Source organism: Podarcis melisellensis (genome assembly GCF_964234715.1).
Source record: "Podarcis melisellensis genome assembly, chromosome: 11".
NCBI classification, from domain to species: domain Eukaryota; kingdom Metazoa; phylum Chordata; class Lepidosauria; order Squamata; family Lacertidae; genus Podarcis; species Podarcis melisellensis.
This window is the reverse complement of record NC_138543.1, coordinates 35,802,771-35,830,395: the sequence shown is the minus strand read 5'-3', so window position 1 is coordinate 35,830,395 and position 27,625 is coordinate 35,802,771. Positions and strand designations below refer to the sequence as shown.

Sequence of the window (27,625 nt, the reverse complement as noted above, 5' to 3'; positions counted from 1 at the left end):
AACGTAATTATCACTGCCTGTTGCATCACATATTATTTTGGTGAGACTATCTGTGCTCCAAAATTTCTGTAAGAAGACCACACACCATGAAAACAGATCCCAACAAATACTGTGACCATAGTGGTAGAGACAAATTCTGGACCAAAACACTAGCTCAGCATGGTCAAAACTGTTTCATGCAAACTCAGATTTTTATCAAAAGACCTATTATCCTAAAAAAAGAAAGAAATTTACATTATCTATCATACTTATTTTAAGCTTACATTTGTCCTTCATCAGCTGCTGAAGCTATAAAGCAGCAGCCAAAATTTCATATTCAAGACCATCAGTTGCCCCATTCCTTAGATTAAGAAAATAGGGAATCAAGTTGTTATGAATAGAAGGAGTTAATCCAAAGTGCTCGTCTCAAGTCAAAATGAAAGTTTCCAGGGACAGCTATTGACAAGAACCCGCACCCTTTGCCAAAAAAAAAAAATCATTTAAGTTGACGCCAGAAGTTGCCATATCAATTTCAGATTCACGGTTTTAAATTTTCACCAAATATAGCGTGCCTCCAAAAAGATGAGGAATAATAGAACCATTTTCAGTTAAGAGTAGTAGCCAGGAAGTACCTTTGATTGAATAAATAAGTGTACAAAGTAATGAAACAAGGACCTTTTCCTGTTTTAGCCCATGCACAGCCGAAGAGACATACATGCTGTGTGCATTTTTAACACAAGTCTTTAGGGAATATAAGTGACTGAAAAAGAAAATACAGCTGAAAATGGTAGTGATTTTTTTCATTTCTTTTTGCTATATTTGGTTACCCTTGAAAGCATTTTGAGCAGCACTAGTTGCTGCTGTTGACGCAGCATTGGCTGCAGCAGTTTGTACAGTTTTGTTGGACATCACCCCTGTTGCAAACTCTTGTTGGGCCTTCTCAAAACTTGCTCCAGTTGTACGGTAGAGACCATGTACCTGTGGAAGAAGCCCAGAGTGAAACGATGAGGCATGTTTTCCAATAAGAAAAAGAAAAAATCTTGCATACAGCACCTAGCAGAGTTTTAGGCACCAACAATATTTCTTGCAAAAACAGTAATTCTGAAGATATTAAATCACTGGTTAATTTTCCCTTGCATTATGTTTTGTGTCTTTGCTTCAAAGCCCTCCAGTGTACATATTTGTTTCCTAGTAACTGTATCATCCATGATTTGAACTCCACAGCAGGTATTCATAAGATATAAAGTGTGACCCCTAGTGGTTACAGAAAAACGACGACACACATGATTTCACAGATGCTGGACAGTGCAGCCTGAGTGGAGAGCTAAAAACTCAACACTTGTGAGGAATACCATGGGTGATTATTGTCTGTTTAGTAGCCTCCATACGTCTCTCTGGTATGCTTTGCTCACTCTAGTTCCTCCTCTAACATTCATGGCCACTACTTTTTAGTCTCAAAATGAAATATCATAAGCTACATGGGCACGCACAGGGCATACTGATGCATTTTTCCATTGAAAAAGCACCTGTGCTATTATTAATAATTTATGGGACAAGAGAACAACGTGTGTGTTGCCATCTGTTTCAATAATTATAATACCCAAATATCCCTCATCTACCTTGCTTTATTTTCATCTCATTTCTTTCAATGTAGGTCCTGAAAGACCTACACTGGCTCCCAGTACATTTCCGCGCACAATTCAAAGTGTTGGTGCTGACCTTTAAAGCCCTAAACGGCCTCGGCCCAGTATATCTAAAGGAGCATCTCCACCCCCATCATTCAGCCCACTGAGGACCAGGTCTGAGGGCCTTCTGGTGGTTCCCTCACTGCGAGAAGTGAGGTTACAGGGAACCAGGCAGAGGGCCTTCTCAGTGCTGGTGTCTGCCCTGTGGAACACCCTCCCATCAGATGACAAAGAAATAAACAACTAGGGAAGTTTTTAATTCTGATGTTTTATTCTGTTTTTAATCTGTTGGGAACAATCCAGAGTGGCTGGGAAACCCAGCCGGATTGGTGGGGTATAAATTAATTAATCATTATTATTATTATAATATTTTCTGCAGCTTCTAAATGTTCATCTAACCTTCCCCAACCTTGTGCCTTCCAGATGTTTTGGACTACTACTTTCATCATCTCTGGCCATGCTGACTAGCACTGATGGGAGGGTACCAGACCAGGAAAACCTGGCCTACACTGATAGAACTTTTATGTAGAATTAAAATGAAAGGCGCTGAAGCATAAATTTTTCTCTTTGATAATATATTATTTGAGAGAAATCTCTAGGATCCTGATGTGCTCTTTTCACAAAAGCCATAAAAATAAGATAACGTCTACAGCTGGAGAAGAACAATGGTGGGGAGTGGGGAGTGAGGAATCAAGCACATTCCAACTCAAATGAATTTGCAACAATTAAAATATCCATTTTCCTAATTTGATTCTGTGACATTTCTATCCATGACAATCTGCCCAAGTTAATAGAAATTAAGAAAGAAGTTAGCAGACTCCTTTGATTAGCATCTGTGTGCAAACACAAAGCCTTCTATCAACAATATGGATTCAACAGACAGAAAACTTACCTTTTTAAACATTACTAGTGAGATGACAGCAGATGCTGTGAAAAGCGCTGCTATGATTATCATCATAATGCCTACTGGAATGCTAAGATTGAGCCCAGTGAGGGATGAAATCCATCCACTAAAGACAGGGGAGAGGTAAATAACAAAAGAGAGGTAAATAACATACACATGCCCCAATATGTTACATCTTGAAATACCATAGCTATTGTTTCTTTCACTAAAATCCTTACAGGAAATTACTGGAATATTTGGGGAGCCAAGCACAACTAAGCATTTTAGGTTGACTCTAGTAACAGTAAGGCAGTTCACTTTGAATTATCTTGAAATTCACTTTTCACTATTCCTTGAACAATCTTGTGGAACTACTGTTCTCTCCAATTATACAGAAAGTTTGGCAACCTTGATAAATATGATAAAGTTTCCTTCAAAATCTCTTCACAAATTGCCTTTCAAGAACAGAGGTGGTGGCGTTTTTTAAGTTTTGTTTTGGCTGCTACCAAATAGGCCAAAGCGAAACATCAGCAGGAAGCATCTAACAGATGCTAGGTGGAAACTTCAGCAGACAGCTGGACATTATAATTCACTCAGCACAAAATTGTCCTAATGGACAAGTCCAGATACACTTCAACAACCTTAGTTTTTTGCACATCAAATGTGCCCAAACTGTGCCTCCTCAGCCTCTCACCTGGTTATTGGGCTGGGCTCTTGATGCCTCCGGCCACTTTGTTCTGAATTTGCAGTGAGGGCTCAGCAGGCAGACATGTTATAGCCCATCTACATACAACTGACAGACCAGTCGTGATGACAAAGTGCTTTGAATGCCCAGGATCAAGGTGCACTAGGACTGGGATTTGAAACTCTCACAATTCTTAAATTGTTCATTTAATTTATGAATTGCTTACCATAAAACATTCTGAAGTGATTTAACAATAAAAGCATATATAAAAACAAGTTCACGTTCAATGCATACACAGAATGGGATAAAAGGCTTGTTAGAAAAGGAAGTTCTTAAATAGGTGTTGAATAGACAATAGAGATGGTCCCTGTCAGACATGTAATGGGAAGATGTTCCAAAGGGTAGGTATTGCACCACTGAAGGCCTAATTCCTATGTTACACAGAATGGACTTCCTGATGGTGTGATATCTATAGGAGGTATCTAACCTGCATAGGTATCTATACCAGTATTGGCACCTTGAGCTTAGCCTGATAGCTGGTAGCCCGTGCAATTCTTTCAGCAGTGATATTCTGCCTTAATGAGCAGTTGAGCCACTGCGTTTTTGTACTAGCTGCAGCTTCCAAACCAACCTCAAGGGTAAGCCACATAGAGCACATTGCAGTAAACCAGCCTGGAGATTACCAGCATGTAGATGACAGTGGTCCAACTATTCTGGCCGAGAAACAGCTGTGACTGTAGGCATGTGGCTTAAGTGTCATCAACACACCATGGACATTTGGATGATATATTGTTGGTGCAAATCAGTTATGGTTCTGCTTATCCTCCATAAAACTTTCAAATGCAAAATGTTTCTCTGTGCATTGTTGAACTTTGTAAAGGTGGCTTGTTATTGCACTCTCCACTGAATGATAAAATAAGCCACTTACCAATTGCCCCATCCTTGGAATCCTGCAGCCTGAAGTACATGCACAGCAAATTGACAAATGTACACAAAAAAGAAAACGAAGAATCTGAAAGAACTGTCACTCCTAAAAGAGGAAGGGGAGAAATCGTCAGGTGTTTTCACAATATTTAAGAAACATTTCCAAAGTTTATGTTTAACGCCTCTACCAGGAGAGCAAATCAATAGCAACAAACAAAACCATACATACTGTGTATCTTTTACAAATAAAACAATTTTTATTAGTACAACTATCTCCATGGGAACAGAGCTGCCTCCTATACCCCAACTATCAATATAATCCAATCAAACTACAATAATGTAACACCACAAGCATAGCAACAGTTAAATAAATGTCAAGTATGAGAAGCAATCCTCTCCCCCACAACCAGCCCCCAAAGCAAACCTACTAACATAATCTAGCAAGTGCTGGGAACTTTGGCTGCAACAAAAATGACCTTAGTGTCCTGCCTGATACATAATAAGAGTTTCTCCATCTCTTTTTAATTCCAATCTTTTCTTATTTGATGATATGGACAATTAACTTATTTCATGATTATTAACTTGTTTTCTTGCACAGCTAGCAGTGGGGGGGGGCTTGCTTTGTTGCTTTTAGCTTTAAGACTAAAAAGATTAATGTTCTGCCAACAAAACAAGGTGCAGGCACTGAGGCCGTATATACCATCTCTCTTCCAGGGAAGGGAGGTAACAGGTCAGAGTCCAATTACGGAGTACTGAGAAAAGGAGATTAAAATGTGCAAAAGAAGCGTTTAGAAGTGTGAGCTGCCTAAACTCCAGAATTCATAAGTGAGTGAGCTTGTGTTCAATTATGCAGGCAAAACAGCCTCTCCTTATGCATTATAGTGCATTATATTAACTTCACCCACCCCATATTTAAAAATAGATGGATTTTGAAAGCCTAATTCTAAGAATAATAGACTCCAAAAAGCAAGCAGCTTGCCTAATTTAGTCTAAGAGACACAAAGAGAGTAAGCCTTGCTTGTGAGAAACTCTGTTCATACTAAACCATAGTTTGACTTAGCATGGTGTGCTAACTGACCCACTATTTATGTTTTGGGATAAAACATGGACACATCTAGCTAACCTATCACACTAATTATAAGAAACAGCGGTTATGTTTGCAAGAGACTAATATATTTATCAATTTGCTAATCTATGCTTTGAGGCCAGTCAACTACTCTGAAAATTGCCAAACCAGTACAAGAATTCACATTAAAAGTTGTAAAACCAAGTTAAATGAAGTGCTGGATGATTCAAAAGCAGTTAAATTATGTAGCACCTTAATAGCATTAATTTCACAGTAGGTGGAAATTGTTACCTGAAGGCTCCATAAAGTGGTCTGTACCAGCAGACAAATGAACAAGGAGTAAAAAGCAAGAACCAGAGAATACTCAATCCAAAGTCAACTCCTCGAATGGGCTGTAGGCAAAACCAGGCCAGACATCCAAAGATGTTAAGAAACAGCGTCACTGCATGAACTATAGAAAACAGGTATGTTAAAATTGAATTGCCACGATTCTAAAAACATATAAAAATAAGCTATCTCTACTGATTTTATATCAGGATCTGTTCACTGATCAGGGTGGATCAGTGATCAGTTCTTACATTAAATAGCCTCTTTTTAAAAACAAAAACCCTGAAGGAATATTTCCCTTAAAACTGATTGTTGGACACCTTGCAGGAACCCATCCCCAATGTAGTCTACAGAATGTGCAGAAGGGGTATTGTTTTCTTGGAGAAGGGCTGTAGCCCAGTGGCATGGCATCTACTTCACATGCAGAAGGTCCCAGATTCAATCTGCGCCATCTCCAGGTATAGCAGGGAGAGACCGCAGTCTAGATCCCTGGAGACTCGCTGCCAATCAGTGTAGACAATACTGAGCTAGTTAGATCAAGGGTCCAACTTGGCATAACGTAGCTTTCTATATTCCTAGGCTGCACCTCAAGTGATTCATGGGGTACCTTGATGGGCGGGGGAAACTTTGAGAGGCAGCTGCTGTAAAAGGTGAGCTGAAAAGCTCTCATGTGCAGCCTGAATACTGTGTGCAGAGCTTTGGAACTGAGCCACTGATTTAAAGCCTGCTTCTATAAAAGATTAAAACTAGGGGGTGGGGGAAAATATCCGACTTGATCCTGGGTATGAAATAATAGGTATGTGTAATACAGTGGTGCCCTGCAAGACGAATGCCTCGCAAGATGAAAAACCCGCAAGACGAAAGGGTTTTTCGGTTTTTGCGACGCTTCGCTAGACGATTTTCCCCATGGGCTTGCTTCGCAAGACGAAAGCCCATAGGGAAATCTCCGGGGACCTCTTTTAAATGCTGGCGGTGGGGAACAAAGCCTTTCCCCCCCCCCTCCGGACTTCAGAAGAGGTCCAGGAAGGCCGGCGGGGGCGAAAGGCTTTGCTCCCCACCGCCAGCATTTTAAAAACGGTCCGGGATAGCAGGGAAGCGCTTCCCGCTATCCCGGACGGCTTTTGAAGGCAGGCGGGGGGGAGCAAAGACTTTTGCCCCCCGCCAGCCTTCAGAAGAGGTCCAGGACCTCTTCTGAAGGCTGGCGGGGGGCAAAAGTCTTTGCTCCCCCCTGCCTGCCTTCCCAGGAGAGCGGAAAAGGCAGCGCTGCGTTTCTCTGCTCTCCCAGGAAGGCAGGCAGGGGGGAGCAAAGACTTTTGCCCCCCGCCAGCCTTCAGAAGAGGTCCTGGACCTCTTCTGAAGGCGGGCGGGCGGCAAAAGTCTTTGTCCCCCCTGCCTGCCTTCCCGGAGGCTTTTAAATCGCCCCAGGACAGCGGAGAATTCCTCCGCTGTCCCAGGGCGATTTTAAAATGCTGGCGGGCGGCAGCGAAGCCTTCGCTGCCGCCCGCCAGCATTTTAAGATCGCCCCGGGACAGCGTAAAAGTCTCCGCTGTCCCGGGAAGGCAGGCGGGGGGGGGGAAGCAAAGACTTTCGCCCCCCGCCAGCCTTCAGAAGAGGTCGGGGGACAGACTGTCCCCGGACCTGGTCTGAAGGCGGTTTCCATAGGAACGCATTAATTGATTTTTAATGCATTCCTATGGGAAACCGTGCTTCGCAAGACGAAAAACTCGCAAGACGAAAAGACTTGTGGAACGAATTAATTTCGTCTTGCGAGGCACCACTGTATATATGTTACTGTGGTTGCCAACTGAACAACATGGCCAATTACTTTCTGTCTCGTGGAGAAACACAGTTTTTCTCAGTATCTGTCAGCCCCAGGTATGACTCTAAGGGTGGCAGGTACTATTTCCCCTTACTACCACATTCGCTTCACCAGCTTTTAGTATATTATGGTTTTCTGTAGACTGGTTTCAAATTCTTGTTTCCATAATAATGGTCAACACTGTTTCTTTCCTCCCTGACGTTTTTCCTTTAGCCACCCGCAATCAGCCCTTGCATCTTGAAAGTTTTGTGCACTTAGTCCTCAAGAAAGTGCTCTTAGTGTCCTTGAATGTGTACAAAAAGCCAACCAGAAACCTTTCACTTCAGTGTTATTTCAGTGTCTTAAGTGGATATGAATTAAGTGCAATTGGAGTGCTGCCTATAACATCATCGGTTTCCGGCTATGATCCTAGGCAGTATAAATGCCTATCTGACTGCAAACCAATGTGTTCTAATTGTTACAACAACTAGTTAGAATGCATTTTCAGGAAATGTAATTATTAGGATATTTAAATCTAGCATTTAGATACAGTATTTTGCTTGATCCACCTTGATTTTTTAAAATGAATCCACTAAAGTTTTCTGCATTCTTTAAACCTAATGTAATCCCCCTCCCTTTTTATCAGCAGCAAGTATCAAATCTGATTAGTTGCAGTGAGGTAATAGAGGGTAGCGAATGCCACAGGACAACATCTTTCCCTGGCCTGGTAATTTTTTTAATCTATTGCCAGATTTTCAAGCAAATTTAACAAAGAATCACCACAGCATTTCTTGTTTAAATAGCTGACACTTCTACAATAATTACTGGGTACACAGATTTTTGCAGATGCTATTTAATTATCTGAGAGTCAGACCGGTAAATACATACAGGAACACTACAGTATCCTATAATTAGTTATACTGAAACACTGCTCAACTCATTTGCAAGTTCTTATAAATTAGAAGAGTTACACATAAAAGATGGTAAGCAAGTACCATGTACACTTATCCCAACTCCGCTCTTGGTGCACAAGTTTGGAGAGGAAAATTGTCAGTGTTACTTAGTGCCACCTCAAGGTGTTGGAGGCTTTCAGTTCTAAACGTATTTACTAGCAGCAAATTTCACCGTTTCTAGCGACATTTCAAATAGCTGTTTAGGCTCACAGTGTAACAGTCTAACCCCAGGGACTGCTGTACAAACCAAACAAAATTGGATTTAACAGTTCCCACACGAATGTCATGCCTTCACTACCAACCTAATGATGCAGTGTTGGCGATTGCTGCTTGCAATTGCACTCTACTGCCTTGCCACACAAGACCAAGCATGGAAAATGTTAACACAGGAGCCAATAGGCACCTGAGGCGAGAATTAAACCAGGGCGACTTGGTAGTAAGCAGACTGGCAGGCTTAGCTGGCAGAGTCTATTCCACTTGCTGAAGGCATATTAAGTGGACCCAAAGGTGATCAGGTTACTAGGGTCACATTTTTTAAAAAGTGTTAACTTTTTAGAGAAACTCTTAAAACAACAATCCCACCAAATTGGAAGTAAGAAAAACAGCCAACAGGGAATTCATCCATCTTGCCTATCGCTCAGTTCCTTCTACTCAGGATGTTGCCATACAACTGAAGTTTGAAGGAGAGAGGTAATGAAACAAGCCATATCCTTTCGTCTTGCTAACCAAGCTCCAACTGACATATAAAAACTTTCCAGTATGGATAACTGTAAATTATTGGTCAATCATCTTCTAAAAGTTAAGAGTGCCAACACAGAAGTGTACTTGTAAGAGAAGTTATTCTGGAATTGGGAAAGGAAGTCTGAATCAGGAGTGCATGGAGTGGTGTGCATATGCATATATGTGTGCATTAGGTACAACATACCAAAATAAGGAAAATGTGATTTCAGATATATCCACATCACATGGATGCCAGGCATATTTTTGCAGCTTACTAAACACAACTGTGTTAGGCTATGCAGGATGTTAAACTTCCAAAGAAAACTGCCGAAAACTTGGGTCTCTATATATTGTAAGTCATTGGTGCCCTTTTTATTACAGTAATATTTTCAAGGAGATAAACAGCTCCGAAGTGATTTTGCCAAGCATTTATGACATGGGTAGGAATCCTGTGGCGCCCCAAGTGTTGTTGGGCAATTCACATCATCCCTGCCCACTGGCTATGCTTTCTGAGATTTACAGGGGTTTCAGCAACAACATCTGGAAGGCTACAAGTCCACCATCCCTGGTATATAACCTCAAATGCCTACACTTGGTAGCAATGATGCAAACAGTATGTAAATTGAGTACTGAAATTATAAAGCTCAATCCCATACTTGCTTAGCTGGAAGCAAGCCCCAATGATCTGAATGGAACCAGCGCTCAAGAAGATACGCACAGGATTGTGTTGTCATTGTATACACATATTCTATAAATCTTACTCACACATCCACAAGTAGTACATAATCTTTACTGTCTTCTGGAATTCTACAGGAATGTCTACAGAGAAATCCTGGTAAAAACAGGGTCCCACTGGGAAATTCCCAGGTAGTGGAGGCCAATTGTTCTTTCTTCCTGGAAAAGCAAAAGGTAAATATTTTGCTGAATATTAAGGGTCACTTCAAACAATTTTTAAAATAACAGTTGAAGAAAGAGCTGTGGATCTTCTATCACATGCCACACACACACACAATTTCCTAAAGAGATATAACTGCAGTAGCCTTGAGATGCTACCAGTTAAGATCTCAGTCCTGAATCCAAGCAGTAGTGATAGCTTCATTCACTTCCACTTGACACTGCTAACAAGGAAATAAACACACTTTAAAATAGTGAAAACAAAATTTAGTGCTAACACATCCTATTTTATCAGCACTAATACAGAACATGTGAAAACAAAGTCCAGCTGCTTACTGAATATACAAATAATAAGGCTTCACATGTAAGAACCTGAATTTTACTTAAAAAATAAAAACCCTGTCTCTCCACGAAGTGATGGATGCACTTTCAGATTAAATGGAATGCTCATCAGACTGCAATCCTATACAAACTTTGCAGGGAGAAAGTGCCACTAAACGCAAAGTGACTTGTATATGAGTGGACAGAATCTGAGTTTCTCTACTTAGAGGTTGCTATTTCTCCTGCTAATCTTGTTTACAAGGAAAGTTATCATTGATTTTAAGGGGTCTTCTATGCAAGTAAATGCTGCACTGACTAGATTTTTAAGGTTATCATCTCTCCTGGCAACTGCTTCTATCTCCTTCAGCAGACCAGCATTACACCTCAGCTTAATTTAACACAGATAATAGAGGACAGTAATGACCCAATAAAAACCAAACTCTGTATTTCCCGTTTAAATCTCCAAGCATACATAAAACTGCAGTAATTAAATTTTGTCATTTCTGTTTTAAGAGACAATTGGCAGAAACTTCAGAGCTCCAGAAACGGCATTTAAACTAACTCTAAGCACTGAATTAAATGGTTTCCATAAGCACAACATTTTGAGAGCTGCAGTCTGTTGAGGTATGTTTAAGGCCTACCTCCCTGCTGGTTGAGGCTCTGTATCTCTCTTTCCCTGCGATCTAGTTCAGCTGCTTTTCTTTCTAATTCTTCTTGACGCTTAAGGAGTTCAGCCTGGGCCAAGGCATGTTCCTGATGGGGGGAAATTGAGATATAAGGAAGTAGCGCACACACACACACACACACACACATATATATATATATATACACACACACACACCCATTTTGATGCTGTCATCAATAATATTAAATATACCTTTGCAATCTGTGTGTAAGCAGGTGGTTCCTCAGTTGGTTTCATTATAGCTGGCTGCGTACTGGGCACATTGGGAACTTTTACATTTCCTGGTGGTGGCTAAGAAATGGAAAAAACAGAACAATTTCAGAGTGGCTCTTGGATACTTTCAGAAAATATCTTACAGAGGTATTCAAGATGTACAACAGCCCTTCTAATTAGTTGACTGGTCAACTCTCTACATTTCCTAAACTTTAGATATAAGTAGAAAAGTTGCAACATACAAATGATATCTGTCCATATCACTATACTTTGCCAAACCATTTATATTGTTTGTGTATTTATTTTACTTCAATGTAAATCATTTAATATAATTATTATTGTACTTAATGTGCTTCTATATATATTTATTTAAAACTGCTTTGAGATCTTCAAATAGTAAGTGTCTTATAAATGGAAATACTACTACTATACTACTATCAATAATAATAACAGACACCCTAACTACCTCATCTACATTTAAAATGGCTACTGATATGCAAGATAAGTAAAATGTTATATTACTGTATAGTTAGAATAATAGAACCACAAATTTGTAGAGTTGGAAGGGACCACAAGGGACCAAATCCTTGCTGTGATAGAATATTTTGCCCAATATGTGGCTCAAACCCACAACCCTGAGATTAAGATTCTCATGCTCTACTGACTGAGCTATCCCTCGGGGAATCAAGTTGCTTGCATTTGATGACCTGCAAGCAAATGCAGAAAATGTACTACTGCTGCCACATGAAATGTTAATCTTTGTCTATATTTGTATTACAAATATCTTTACATGTTTTACATGTGGAATTGTTTTATTTGAAACTTTTAATTGTCTTTTTTACACTTTTCTTGTGTCATTATTATAACTGTTTGATTTATTTTATAATTGTATATTTTATTGTTGTAGCTCAACCTGGGACTTTATACTGAAGGGGAAGCAAACTATCTAATAAAATAAACAAGTTAAATAAATAGCCTGAAACAAACAGGAACTGTACTCCATTTCAATATACTGTGTTAAGTAGTTTCCACATCAAGGACCCGTTCTGGGGGCTGGGGTCGGGCGAACCTAGGGCTTCCCCTGCCCCCAGCCACGCAAGCTCCCAGAGCGATGCCGCAGCTGCGCACAAGCTCCCAGATGCACGCAGCTTCGGCATCGCTCTGGGACCCTTTCTGGGGGCTGGGGTTGGGGGTAGCTTGGGCTTCCCCCGCCCCCAGCCGCGCAAGCTCCCAGAGCGATGCCGAAGCTGCGCGCAAGCTCCCACATGCATGCAGCTTTGGCATCGCTCTGGCACCCATTCTGGGGGCTGGGGAAGTTCGAGCTTCCCCCGCCCCCAGCACCGCAAGCTCCCAGAGCATGCTTCGCGCAGCTCTCGGCAAGTTGTGGGAGCCCGGTGCGACTTCGCGCTGGGCTCCCACGGCTTGCGGAGAGCTGCCTGTTCTGGGGGCTGGGGTCGGGGGAAGCTCGGGCTTCCCCCGCCCCAGCCCCACGCCTGGGGGGGGGGATAATTTCCCCCCTTTATTCCCCCCCCCCAAATCTAGGTGCGTCCTATGGGCCGGTGCCTCCTATCGGGCGAAAAATATGGTAGATGCAAGAGATATTAAGTTTCATAGCCTGTTCTGTAGTATAAATAGCTCAGCATAGAAATTCCATGAACAATCAAGATCTTTTGGTTGCATTAATTAGCATGGTAAAAAGATCGTTTTTCGTTTACTGCACTCTTCCTCATGCTTCTAAAGTGTTCTATTTAAACTCAGGCCACAGATATAAACTTCTAACTACTAACCATTACCTAGCTGTTGAGAAAATGAAATATATTTCTCTCAGAGTGCCACAATATTATATACCTTGATGGTCAGTTATTACTTGTGTTGCAGCAGCACAGAGACCCTTCACAGGATCAAAAAGCACATAGAGTACCATATTTTCCCGTGTATAAGAGTAGCTCCCCCCCCCCCAAAAAAATAGGTTTAAAATTGGGGCTCGTCTTATACACGGCTAGTGCTGAGGGGTGTTTTCTTAATTTGGAGTCCCCAAAAATAGGGGGCGTCTTATAAATGGAAATATACAGCAATATAGATTGAAATTGCCCCTGCCATATAATGTTTACATTGCACCAAGTTATTGGGGTGGGAGGAGATCTACAGGACACTGAAATTAAATGTAGCCAATTTAAAAAATGTTAGAAGCTTGCTGTTGCATACAGTCTTCTTTTAAGAACAAAGCATTTCCTCAGTTTCTTCAACCAACCAACCAACCTTATGGTTGTTACACAAGTAACCAAAATTTGGAGAAATATGTAGGATGCTTGAGGATGATATAGTGGTATAAAAATAAAGACAGTAATTGCGTGGTTAGGTCTAGAAATACTTTACATCGGGCAATCCAGAAGTTAGGAGACCTCTATTGCATTTTAGGTGTCTGGCAAAAGCCATTTCCAAACCAACACCACTCCCACAAAGAAGATGAAAGAGGAAGCAGGCTTGTGGGAACTCCCAAGGTTTGCAGAACTGCAATAACAATTTGGAAAACCTGTTTGGGGGGAGGGGGTAGAGTCTCCCAAACCAGCCTGATGATGATTAAGCAAACTCAGTGGCCACAGAATCCTGACCAACTTTTGAGAGTTGAGATGGGGTGGAGTAGGCAGAAAATGTGTTGGGAAAGGAAATAAAATGGAGTATACTAGATGGAGCAGGCCTGGCTAGCACACTGAACGGAAGTTTTTATTACAGGTCTCACCTGTCTTTACAAGATTACCCCTAGTTCAGATTTTGAAGTTTATAATCAGTACCAGAGGTTAAGATACAAAGTTTTCTTTCTGTCTTTCTTTTGTGTTTGTTTGTTTTGCTTTCTCCTTTTTCTATTTTTATTTAGATTAGTTTGGCTTTTATTATATTGTAAGTTGAAAAGTTTCAATAAAAAATATTATAGCAAAAAAAGAACTATCCAACACATCCTAATTCTAAAGAAAAGAGGATTATAATATGAAGCAACTTTAAGTAATGTTTCTGCATTTGTGCTGTGGGTAACAAATCTCATATTTCTGGCAGCTCTATCCTACTTAGAAGCAAGTTCCTCCAAGATCAATGGGATTTACTTCCAGGTAGGTGCATACAGAATTGCAACTCGCCTGCTATTTTTACAGTAATGATTCTAACTGACAAACAATCCTGTGTACCTTGAAAGCACTAGCAACACATTTTCAACATAGGAAGCACAAAAATATAAGATCAGCAAGCTGGCTCATGTTCATTCCAACACACACAGATAGACAGCCTACTCAATGTATGAAATTTTTGGTGGAGCCAGTGAGGACAAGGGCAGAGATCACAGTCCATTCCCCCTCCACACAGTCTTGGGACATGTGGAGAGGATCCTGAAGGGAGCTGGTCTAAATACAGAGTCATTTTTCCTTAAAGACATATGGAGCGCTATGACACAGCTTGCAGAGAGATTATAAAACACCTGCCCACTGAATAACTCCACTGGTAGCAATTCCATTCTTCAGCTGGCAAGTTAAGCAATAGCAGGAGGTTTCTTTTCAGGAACAAAGCAGTGATTGGTAATGAGAGTACCACTGAGGCATAAACACTTAAGACTAATGCAGTTCTCATTTTCACACACTTCTCAAAGTTGCATAGATAGGTTAAGAACCAAGGCACAGTGGTGTTGCAGCTAGCATTGACTTAAGACTAGGGCAGGCATAGCCAAACTTGGCCCTCCAGCTGTTTTGGGACTGCAATTCCCATCATCCGAGACCACTGGTCCTGTTAGCTAGGGATGATGGGAGTTGTAGTCCTAAAACAGCTGGAGGCCCAAGTGTGGCCACGCTTGGACTCGGCCATGAAGCTCATTAGATGGGCTTGGGTTAGTCGCAGTGTTCCTATGATTAATAAATTGGAAGAGATGCATTATGTATGGCACCCTTTGGCTCCCGGACTTGCACTTTTATTTCATGTTGTCCCTTTCTTAGGGCAGGTTTACTTACACACACATGGAAGCTGACACTTAAAAAAAATCTGAACTCATTCCCAGGACAGGACTGTAATAACATAATGAAAATTGTGAAAGGGAATGGAATATTTTAAGAATAGCAGTGTTAAGATGCCTCTTCTAGTCATTAGCTTTTCATCTTAACATCATGAAAGAAAAGTTACTTCTTCACAATCACTCAGCTGCCCACAGAACTGAACTTTCTCTTATTTAATTTCCCTTTCCACTGACAGGATTTGGTTTATCTCCGGTCCCTATTCCATTCCTACACAGTTTCTGGGCAGACTGCGCCAATAAATCACTCAGGGGGGAGAAGTTCTTGCTTACATCTCACACCCACCTCTTAGAAACATCAGCCGAATATAAATGAAATGGGACATTCCCCAAAGAGCCAGCAGCCTACAGGGCATCAAGCAGCTACAAGTAAGTTATTTAGATACAGTGAGTGATGAAAATATCTACAGCCATTTCAGTCTCTTTGCCTTTACCTTTTCATGTGCTCTTAAAAGCATTTTCTGTCTCATTTAATCTTTGGTGCACCTTTTACCGCCAGATTTCCCCCCTTATGTATTCAACAGAAAAATAAGGTGTAATTTTTATATTTCCAGTTTAAGCTACATGTAATCCTCAGCCACATTATGTGCCAAGGTATGTAGAAGAACAAATCACTTTAAAAAGAACAGGGGACACCCCCCAACACACCACAGCACAATGGAGGGCATAGCATGCACATTTTTGCTCTCACATACACACACCAACCACTCAGCAATTACTAAAAATCATCACTGGAGTAATGGCCATGTTAATTCTTCCCTTCTTTTGTCTCAGTGCACCAGTTTGGGCTTCAATCCCACCAGCCCTCAATCTTCTCAGTTCACTATGAGAGAAAACTGATACTTGTAGAATGCCATAATTTTTAAGAATGGCATCTTTACAGTTGCCTTCAACAGGCTACAATAAAAATGACTGGTCATAACATAGGTAAAGGTAAAGGGACCCCTGACCGTTAGGTCCACTCGCAGATGACTCTGGGGTTGCGGCTCTCGCTTTACTGGCCGAGGGAGCCGGCGTACAGCTTCCGAGTCATGTGGCCAGCATGACTAAGCCACTTCTGGCGAACCAGAGCAGCAAATGGAAACACCGTTTACCTTCCCGCCGGAGTGGTACCTATTTATCTACTTGCACTTTGATGTGCTTTCGAACTGCTAGGTTGGCAGGAGCAGGGACCAAGCAACGGGAGCTCACCCTGTTGCAGGGATTCGAACTGCCAACCTTCTGATCAGCAAGCCCTAGGCTCAGTGGTTTAACCCACAGCGCCACCCGCATCCCGTGGTCATAACATACACAAGCTTAATTTGTAAGTTTATAAAGAAACTGAAGTGTTGCATAGATTTCCACATGAGAAAGGTTTGTTTGATATTAAGAAGGATGCTTACTGTTCTTGAATCTGAGAAAGGGTTGTATTCATCTAATCCTGGAGGAACATTTCTCGTCACTTGTGTAACTGAAGGATCCTAAAGAGAGAGAGAAGTAGGTTACAGAAAGCACTGTGCACTGCATGTGCTAATACTAATCCCAGCCCCTCTACATTTAAGATTATAACCTTCTAACCCAAGTTTGTAGCTGTTGTCCAAAATAAATTACTGCTTTCCTAGAGCTCACAACACAGCTATCTAAACTGAAATAGACTAATTAGAGAGATCCCCTCTGCATTCCTTTTATTTAGATGAAGTTGCAGACGTTCCAACATTCCATCTTTGAGCACAATCTTAAAACAAGCAGCATACGACAAGCAAAAGGAAAAATTACTTCTGGTTCACTAGCTTTCTAACCACCCTGATTCCCTCCCTTTATGTTTGCTCTGTAGTTCAATCCCAGCAAATGCCAAGGAGTGTACACGGCACTGTTAGAATTCTTAGGTTAGTTTTCAGTACAATAATGACTGAGTGAGCAAATATCACAGTTGTATTTGACAAAATAAACTACCTATTAAGAGTTATATATCAATTCCTACAACAGAGAAATTTATGACACCTTGCTTTAGAAAATAACAGTGCTGGAAGCTTGTAACAAATGTTAGTAATAAACAGAAAAATAGTTATTTTCCCAATATGATAATATTTTCACTTTTAGACCTGCCTTTATTTGATGTAGAAATAGAAACTCATTCATGTTTTCATTCTTCCTATTCTGTAGGTCACCTCATTTCACCCTGATCTTCTTACAAATCTAGATTAACATGATTTGTGAGATGCCCCATCTGTCACACAGCTGATTTATGAGGAATGCTGCTCCTCCTGAGCATATAAATGAGAGCTCAATTTTCAGCTGCACACTGTCACTGAGAAACTGAAATATAAAACACATATCCAATGAAATTTTGGAGGCAATGAATAAGCATATTTTCTCCTGCCAAAGCATGCTGGGCTCCTGCCTGTCACAATAGCCATCATTACACTGTGCAAAATATGAAATGTAGGAGACAGCACAGTGTTATCTTCATATAGGGCATGAATCTGTCAAATTCTAAGAATGTATACAGATCAGAGTTTTTAGCACTCAACCACTGGGGACCCATACACACACAGAGAGAAGCAGAGCACATATACTTCAAAGCCATTTTTTAGTGACACCCCATATAGTCCACTGAAGGCTAAAAAAAAATTGGGGTCAGAGGAAGCATACCTGAATGTGCATATCCACTGTGCAAACTCCTCCCTCCTTTTACCCCATAAGCTGAAGTTAAACTTAAATCACATTGGCTCCCATACATTCCTGAGCACAATTCAAAGTGTTGGTGCTAAACGGCCTCGGCCCTGTCTACCTGAAGGAACGTCTCCACCCCCATCGTTCAGCCCAGACACTGGGATCCAGCTCTGAGGGCCTTCTGGTGGTTCCCTCACTGCGAGAAGCAAAGCTACAGGGAACCAGGCAGACGGCCTTCTCAGTAGTGGTGCCCACCCTGTGGAATGCCTTCCCATCAGATGTTAAGGAGATGAGTAATTATATAACATTTAGGAAACATTTGCAGGCAGCACTGTACAGTATAGTTAAGCTTTTTAAGATTTAATGTTTTACTATATTTTTATATATGCTGCAAGCCGCCCAGAGTGGCTAAATTATTATTATTATTACTATTATTATTATTATTTATACTACTACTACTTCCATTATGCCTAACCCAGGGCAGCCCAACTCTTCACAGCAAGTAGGCTGGAAGAGTACTGTGACACAGAACTTGCAAACTGCACACTGCCTTGTGGCCTGAGGGGGGGGGATGAGGCCAAAATTTGAGGTCCCACCCCCTACAGCCCTTGAACTGCCTTCCCAAAGCTGGCTGAGTGAGGCACCAGGGCTTTGGGAAGGAGGCGCGAGGCTCTGGCAGGGTCCTAGAGTAAGGTTACCAGATTTTTTTCAACATCAATGGATTTTGTCAGGGGACTGATTTGTGAATCCGGGGACTGTCCCCGGGAAACAGGGACATCTGGTAACATTATTAGAGTCCTCCCATCTCCTTCTCAAAGCTGGGAAAGAGCTAACTAGGCTTTGGGAAGGAGAGAGGAGGACTCTAGGACCCTGTAAGAACCCTCATGCCTCCTTTCCAAAACCCAGCACCCCCCTTACCTGGTTTTGGGAAAGAAGCACAAGGGCTTGGAGTGGGGTGTCAAATGTTGCTGAGGGTTGTCAAAAAGGTGTTGAGAGCCACATGCAGCTCTTGGGCTATAAGTTAGACCACCCTAGCCTAACCCAAGCCCATCAGCTGAAGCATGCTTGCCCACTACTTTCTGCTTTCAGTGTTCTCTGGCAGCCGCCAGTGTTCAAAATTCCCATTGTTCTAGGTGCATTTTGTGACAGGAAATTTCATTCGCGTGAGCAGTTTTTGAGCTATTGACCCAGTACCGTGCCTAAAGTTTCAGATTAAAACTGCAGAGTGGAAGGAAAGGAGGACCTTTGTCTGCCTCCCCACTTCCAGCTAATCTCTGAAGACTGGAGAGGAGACCCTCTGAAGAATATAAGGGGGTGGGTGGGCAGGGGAAGGACTAGACCATGTGAAAAATGAACGTAATATTTTAGCTGCTGTTCCTTCATTTTTAGCTTTGTATTATCATTATAAAACACGCACCTAGACATTCTGTTGCTGGACCCATAACCCAGGTTTAAGCTCCTAGCTTTCCTAATTCAGTTTCTAACACTGTGCGCAGCGCACATACAACCCCACCAGTTTTGACATTTAGAGGGAAGATACAGCCAATGCCATCTCTCCACATAGAGAGATGCATCTGTGACAGGGATAAATTGAATAAATTCAACTCCTCCCCCCCACTGCCAAATCAGTTCCTTCTATTAGGAATTTTCTATCCACCCAAGGGTTGCAGCAATTGCCAAATTAGCCAAGCACAACATCTTCACCAAGGACACCCAGTGAGTTTCATTAACCTGAATTTCCTACCTTTGAGCGCAAAACATTTGCCACTACCCCACACTGCCTTCTTATGGAAGTGGTGTTCAAAACATCTGCCAATTTGAAAAAAACAACAACCCTGAAACATGCAACACATACTAGACTATTTTTAAACGCTCTAGTATACCCATTGTTTGTGCAAGAAAAGAACCTCTGGAAAAGTGACTAGAAGGAACTTATACTGTGCTAAATAAGAGATCTTCAAGCTTCGGTAATGAAATTCTTGTGACTTTCCCCCGCAAAGTGCTTTGGAAAGCCACCTTTGGGTGAAATCAAGGAAGCTTTTAAAGTCATCTAGTTTTGGTTGGCTGAAATACTTATGACACTGACTTAGGACTGCTTCACCAAGCAAGGAAAAAAGAGGCACAAGTGATACATGCTTCCCTGCCATGCTTCCTGATATTGTGTATAACAGCTCCTTGTGAAATAACACGAACCAGCTTTACTCATGCATTCGCTATTACTGCTTCCTTACAATGTGCAAAATGGCTCCTAGACACTTCCAATTGCATATTCTAAGGATTTCAAGAGCTACCCTAACAGGAAGGGTTTTGACATTGATTACAGTCACCATGAAAACATAGCAGTCTTCAGCGTTATTTTTAGAGTACAAAAACAAAAGATTTTCTTAAGCTGGTTTTGATGCTTTGGAATTTGGCCAGAACTCCAAAGATGCATTTCAACACTGAAGTGATCCATTTGTGAATTATTGTTCTCTTGAAATTAACACAAAGCACAAAAACTACTACTTTCAAATAATCTGAAAAACACGTCCCATCCTCTCCTCCTACTTCTTTAAAAATCTGCCATAACAAATTTAAAGAACACAGAAGTGCATTCTACACACACACAAAATTGGAAGCAAATCCCAGTGCAACTCTGAAGTAACGGAACTGTCTGCATTTTGTAACACTAACCCAGATGTGTAGGAATCAAGATCTACAGCTGCTGGTACTTAAAAAGTTTTTTGTGCCAGCCAAGCTCTAGGTGCTATTACACTGCAACAGACCAGGTGGACTGCCAACTCTTCAGTGCAGTCCCATCCCAGGAAGCTTCCTCTGGAAGCTTCAATTCTTTTTCACATTCCATCTTGTAATTAACTTGACTTCTGCACTAACTTGCAATTCAATTAGTTTTATCTGCTAGAAATACGGAGCTTGCATTAAGCGTTTCATTCAAAGCCAAACCTGACATGGCAGGCTAGCTTAGAAAGTTGAATAGACATTATAGCTTACACTGGGGATTCTAATTTCCACTGTACTTTATTCTTCCATGGCAAGTGAAACGGGACAGCATTAGCTGAAAGAAGACTGCATTAGTCCCCATTTTATGGGGGTAGGAACGTGCATTTTTGCAAAATACTCGGTGGTGCAGAGGGCATCCACCCAGATTAGTTCACCTCAGCTGTCAGTTAGAAAGTAAAGGTAAAGGTACCCCTGCCCGTACGGGCCAGTCGTGTCCGACTCTAAGGTTGCGTGCTCATCTTGCTCTAGAGGCTGTGAGCCGGCGCCGTCCGAAGACACTTCCGGGTCACATGGCCAGCGTGACGAAGCTGCAGCAGGGGAGCCAGCACCAACGCAGCACACGGAAACGTTGTTTACCTTCCCACTATAAAGCAGTACCTATTTGCCTACTTACACTTAAGAGTGCTTTCGAACTGCTAGGTGGGCAGGAGCTGGGACCGAACGACGGGAGCTCACCCCGCCTCAGGGATTCGAACCGCCGACCATACGATCGGCAAGTCCTAGGCACTGAGGTTTTACCCACAGCGCCACAGCTGTCAGTTAGGGAGCTGCTATTACACACCACACAAATACACCACACATCCTTCCACAGCTCTTACAAGATAAGGAACAGCCAGGAAGGAGAATTGATATCCAGAATGTGTCATTTTCCCACAATGCAGTGCAATTAGCAGCTGTTCCTTTTCCCCCTTCTGACATCTCATCTAAAGTCTTCAAGATGGGGAAATGAAAGAACTGTAACCTGCAGTCATATATCCTTAGCATCACATTCTCCTTCCTTGTTTACCAGAGACAGTCAGTGCAAGAACAGTCTGCCAGCTAGCTTCGCTCCATTAGCCAAGGCAACTGCAGTGCAGCTGGCTGGACTATTTCTTGGCAAACCATAGGTTGTTTCTTCTTCTAGTTTCAAGGCAAACCAACTCATGGTTTACACTCCTGATTAAAAGGCCCATCATAGCCTAAATTCAAGAAGGAAATCAAAGTCCTAAGGAGGAGCTAGATGCAGTTATTAATGCAATCCAAACTATTGTGTCCCTTGTGTTCTGTTTCTCCCTAGATGAAAATAAAATAAGGCAGGAATTAGCTCCATTGCATTTTACTTTTTGCCAATTTCACTCCAAGGTAAATCTAGTAAGTCAAGGCACATAATTTCAAATGGTGTTTGGTAACATAAAGGAACTTAATGCACACAAGTGTCTTTCTTCTGGTCTTCTGCAGGCAATTTATACTCTAGACAAATGGCTATTTCCAAGCCCAAAATGTTATTTAAAGATAATTTTCTTTTGAAGTCAAACTTATAATCTTAAAATGATGTATTTAGAAATGAAATGAATGAATTATTTTTATTGACATAGCTATGGCAATGGCAATTTCAATACAAAACAGAATAGGGGCATACAGGGAAATCAGATACCATTGTGCTTACCAGTTACATATCTAAGCAAGTTAAACCATAATAAATGTAACTAAATAAGGTGGTCATATGCAAAATCAATAAAATTTTGATTCATGTAACTTCTTCCCTTTGGCTTGCTAAATCTGCTTCTCAGGCTTCAACAGTCCTTGTAATTTATTTTTTTCTTCATCTTAAAGCTAAATTTAAGCAAAATATCAAAAAATGCTAACAGATGTGAACTAAGCTACAAATTAATTATAATTGTGTACCCAAGCTATCAGCCCATTCTGTCAAGTAGCAAAGATTATTTTAATGGCTTAATACAGTTTGGTTCAGTCCCATAAACTTGGATACTGTAGCTGTTATAGATGCAGCCCCATAGCTACGGCTGTTAAAAACAGTAATTGCTTGGAAGCATATTTGTGCATGTTCATAACGCACAGAACTCTGCCATGAATCCAGCACAACAAATGATGTGCTGTTTAGATTTTTAAGATCAACCCTGATTTGAAAAACAAGTGTGAGGTTAACACCTCTTAGGCATTATTAAAGCCTCATTTAGTATTCCCATACCTGTACTGTACAGGCACAATTGGTTTATCTTTTAATGAAGTGTAACACAGTATCTAGCAATGAGAGCTTTGCAGCACAGTCTAAACTGTATCTACTCAGAAATAAGTCCTATTTAAGTCTGACTAAAGTGTCTGTTGAATTCAATAGGACTTAGGTTCACAGTAAGTTGGTTCAGGATTATATCCCTAACAACCACCATGGAGGATACACTATACCTTCGGTATCACATAAGCATTCAATAAAACTTGTAAACAAAAATGAAATATAAAGCTTGAACATTAAGTAAGCATTTTCCCAAATCATTAAACCAAGATGATGCATATAGCAGGCAGGAAAGCTTCAATGAAAAAAACAACCCTTCATTTAAAATCTACTTGCAATCAATTTTAAACTCAGCTTTATTTTTAATTAATGGAGACCAAATCTGGCTGGTAGAACCGTTGGTTCAGATGACTGAGGGGTTTACATCAGGCTTCCTCAAACTCGGCCCTCCAGATGTTTTTGGCCTACAACTCCTATGATCTCTAGCTAGCAGGACTAGTGGTCAGGGATGATGGGAATTGTAGCCTCAAAACATCTGGAAGGCCGAGTTTGAAGAAGCCTGGTTTACACCTTATCTGAACAAAACCTAGTGCAGACAAGTGGTTTATGTGTTTTGAACAACAGTTACGGTACATATATTTTATCAATGTACTTAATGAAGCTTGGAATTCCATCAAAAAGACACACCTTTTGACTTTATATATAAAAGTCAAAAGATTTCTGCTGAAACAAAAAGTTTCAATGGAAAAAGAAAACTCAGATTTTGTAGGGATCATGGTAGCACTGCCCATCTTAACTTTCATTTTGTTGGTGTTCAATCGCAGAAAATTGTCTATCTACATCGTACTTATAACTTATTAGAAAACAATCTTAACCAGTTTTTTTAAAAAAAATAATTGTTATCTTTGCCTAGGAAGAAAGAACACAATTTGGATATATGCTTCTTTCCATGAATTATGCCTTCTCCCGCTGTAAGATCAGAAGGATGGGACAGAGAGGGAACAGCAACTTCTAAATTTATTTATTTATAATATTTCTTACTTGCCCTTCACTGTAAGTTCTCAGGGCAGGTCACAATAATAGAATATAAAATTACAAAAACAAATAAAACCATAAAACCAGTAAAACCAGAAAAATGGAAGCAAATATGATAAATTCAGCAAAAGAGCTGGGTTCCGAAAACAATAAATTTTAACTTTTCAAATTTTCAACTTTTCAAACAATAAATTTTAACTTTTCAAGGTGTGTCTTCAGCATACAGTGAAAGCTGTATGATCAAGATGCTGGATGCACTTCTGTGGAGAGGGATACTGCAGAAAAATAACAGAAAGTTGCCACAAAGGGAATGAAGGCAAAAGGCACGTGCTCCTCAGAAGTTTGCTCAGTGGAAATTGCAGAAACACCATCATTACAACAAATGCTAAAACATTCAACTACACGTGTAGTTGAATTTGAAACCTGCAGACGGAGGTCTCGTTTGACTTATTTAATATTGACAGCTCGACTTTTGATAATGTAAGCAGTACACAACAAGAAGAACTGGGGCTCTCTCTAGTAAACTGTACTATTATACCCATCTAGATACTTAGCAATTCCTTTGTTTTGCACATTCAAGCGGTTGGAGAACTTGGAGTAATGACCTTCAGAGTTTCTTCCAACTCTACAGTTCTCTGAGTCTATGATTCTATTCATGAGTTGTTTATCTTGACTTTTATAAAGGAAGCCTAAACCTTTTCATTGAAAATGAGAATTTAAAAGTTATCGTGCAACTTAGGCTCATTACACAACCTGAGAATGAATTAAATCCCGTAAACCGCAGTTATCAAGCAATATCACAGAATACATCACACCAGGGATTGCAAATCTGAAGCCCTCCAAATGTTGTAGGGGTCCTGAACCCAACATTCAGATATAATGCGAGTTTTTGTCCAGCATCATCTGAAGAGCCAAGGATTAGCCATTCTTGCCTTACACTGGTCCTAGAAGTCTCTACCATGGGTGTATCCAGGGGGGCAGTTGCCCCTCCAAGATCAAGTAAAACAATAAAATACTTAACTAACTGACCAATCACGTTGGTTCTGCCCCCCCCAACAAAAATCCTGGCTACGCCCATGGTCTCTACTGCAGTCTTGAAAGTAAGTTCACAATAGAAAAGCCATCCAAACATGTGGGCTAGGTAAAGGGGCCCCTGACCATTAGGTCCAGTCGTGACCAACTCTGGAGTTGCGGCGCTCATCTCGCTTTATTGGCCGAGGGAGCTGGCGTAAAGCTTCCGGGTCATGTGGCCAGCATGACTAAGCTGCTTCTGGCGAACCAGAGCAGCAAATGGAAACACCGTTTACCTTCCCGCCAGAGCGGTACCTATTTATCTACTTGTACTTTGATGTGCTTTCAAACTGCTAGGTTGGCAGGAGCAGGGACCAAGCAACGGGAGCTCACCCCATCGCGGGGATTCGAACCGCCAACCTTCTGATCAGCAAGTCCTAGGCTCTGTGGTTTAACCCACAGTGCCACCCACATCCCTAACATGTGGGCTACTGGCCTATAAAAACTCAAACCATAATACAATTGTTAAGCTATCAAGATGTCATTATTTTTAGGATGATTTGCATCACAGACTTAACCCGATTTAATAGTTACTCCCTCTTCCCAGGCAACTCTAAGAACTGTAATTTAGAAGTTGTGAGTTCACGGGAGAATTTTTACAAGCCTCACCATATGTGGGGAAAGAACCATAACAATTGGACTTGTTTTTTTAAATATTAGATTAATTTAGGTTGGTGGAGAATCATGTTTTAGAACCAAAATAATAGCAACCATACAATGAATTTATTTTGAAAGTGGACTTCACAGCTCTGCCTTAAAACTTCAAAATTCTACATAGAGTTAACTCTGCTAAGGTGTTATGTGCTAGCCTAGGGCTGGACTAATTAAGCTTATGATTGTCTAAATAAGAAAGCATGCTTTCAAAGTTAGTAAGGAAAAAATATTTTGAAGTTTCTATTTCAAAAGCCTTTGGGGAGGGAATTCCACCAGATCCCATGAAAACTGTTTGCTCACCACTTTTCTATAAACCCCATCCACAATTAAAGCCCACATGTACATGTACTTTACTCCAGATATTACATCAATAAGCCAAATACAGTCACTGCTCAAAAGAGATCCCAAGACACACTGAAACTAAGCTCAGAAGATTACTCCAGCCTTTTTCAATCCTAGTTCAGACCAAACCAGCCCGGTGTCAGAGCTCACATCCTGACTTCAGACCTTTTCAGCAGCAAGGAATTGCAACGGCAGCTAAAAAACAAAATTTAAAGCAAAGCCTTCTCTACAGAATATTAACAGGTGGCGGCCAAAGGAGATGATCGCCTCTTGGGAGACCTTCAATCCTAGCATCCCTTTTGGCAGCTTTGAAAGCGACTAGGAATTATTTTCCATTACGGACCGTGTGTGGCCAGATAAGAGATCGGAGAGGAAGATGCTGTTACCGGCAGCATCTCCTAGCCAGGTCTGGTGCCTGATGCAGAGCGCATCGCCAGTCGCTGTCCCTCTTGGGACGCCGAGCCACCCGCCCCTCCTGCCTTCCGCCCACCTGGCCACCAGAGCGGGGGACCCGCGAGACCCTTAACCGGGAGCCCTTTCCTCCCGCAGGGAAAACAAGGGAGGCCCGGAGCGGGAGCACAGAAGAGCCGCGGAGACGCCAAGGACCCGCTCACGCCTTCGCCACAAAACCCCGAGGAGGAAGAGGAGGAGGGATCGCCCTCCCGTTCCCAGCACAAAAGAGGCGCCTCAGTCTCCCCGGCAAACGCGGCGGGTCCAGGGGGAGGGGGTGGGGCACGCCGGAGACGAGGCCTCCGCGGGGAGGGGGAGGACCTTGCAGGTCCGTTCACGGGACTTGGGGGAGGGGATACCTTGGCCCACGGGCCTCCCCGCCACCGAACCCGCGTCAACACGCCCGGCTTCTCGGCCCGAAGCGTCGCCGCCGCCTCCCCGCCGCTCTTACCTTGAAAGGGTTGTTGAGGTCCGGGTCGGCGAAAGGGTTGCTGTCGAAGTCCGACATGGCGCGGGGAGGGGAGGGGGGTCTGTCGGGCGCGGCGATGCGCGGATGGCGGCGGCGGACAGCGACTCCGGCCGAGCGCCCCACAGGCTGCTTCTGATGGCTCCCCCCTCCCCCGCCGATGTCAGCGCAGGTAGATCCGGCACCAAGCGCCCGCCCCCTCTTCCCGAGCACGGAGCAAGCCGATAGGGCGCGAAGGCCTCCAAAATGGCCGCCCCGGAAATGACGTAGAAAGCTGCGCCAGCACCTGATTAAAATGGCAGGGTGAAAGGGAGATGGGTTGGCGGAAAGAGAGACGGAGGTTCAAAAGAGGGCGGCGAAAGTGTGTGGGGAGGTGGCCTTCTCCTGCTTTCCGCCCCATCCTCTTTCCTTCGTGTACTTCTAATATGGACGAGTCCTCATTCTCTTGAGTTCAGGGTTTTGTTCTCGCCTTACAGGTGGGAGAGGAAGGGGCGAACTTTTCATAGGGTCATGGAATTGTAGAGTTGGAAGAGATCCCGGGGTCGTCCCCCGCGATGCAGGAATCTCAACTAAAGCATCCATGGAAGATGGTCACCCAACCTCTGCTTAAAAACTTCCAAGGAAGGAGAGTGCACTACCTTCCGAGGAAGTCCGTTCCACTGTCGAACAGCTCTTACTGTCAGAAAGTTATAAAAACAATGGCCAGTAGCACCTTAGAGACCAACTAAGTATGTTCTGGGTATAAGCTTTCGTGTATAAGCTT

At 42.1% G+C, this 27,625-nt stretch overlaps 1 protein-coding gene and 1 long non-coding RNA gene across 2 annotated transcripts in view; both read right to left on the bottom strand.

Moving 5' to 3' along the window:
* LOC309379919 overlaps positions 1-27,625 on the bottom strand; it is a 281,744-nt gene that overhangs the window by 204,707 nt on the left and 49,412 nt on the right. The window lies entirely within an intron of this gene.
* On the bottom strand, positions 510-27,064 carry SCAMP1 (secretory carrier membrane protein 1). Its single transcript, XM_081929445.1, has 9 exons — positions 26,848-27,064; positions 16,564-16,641; positions 11,113-11,211; positions 10,877-10,988; positions 9,786-9,914; positions 5,514-5,673; positions 4,161-4,262; positions 2,557-2,674; positions 510-957 (listed from the first exon to the last, which is right to left on the bottom strand). Exons 1-9 carry the CDS (start codon positions 26,902-26,904, stop codon positions 793-795), a joined length of 1,020 nt encoding a protein of 339 aa, XP_081785571.1. The 5' UTR covers positions 26,905-27,064; the 3' UTR covers positions 510-792.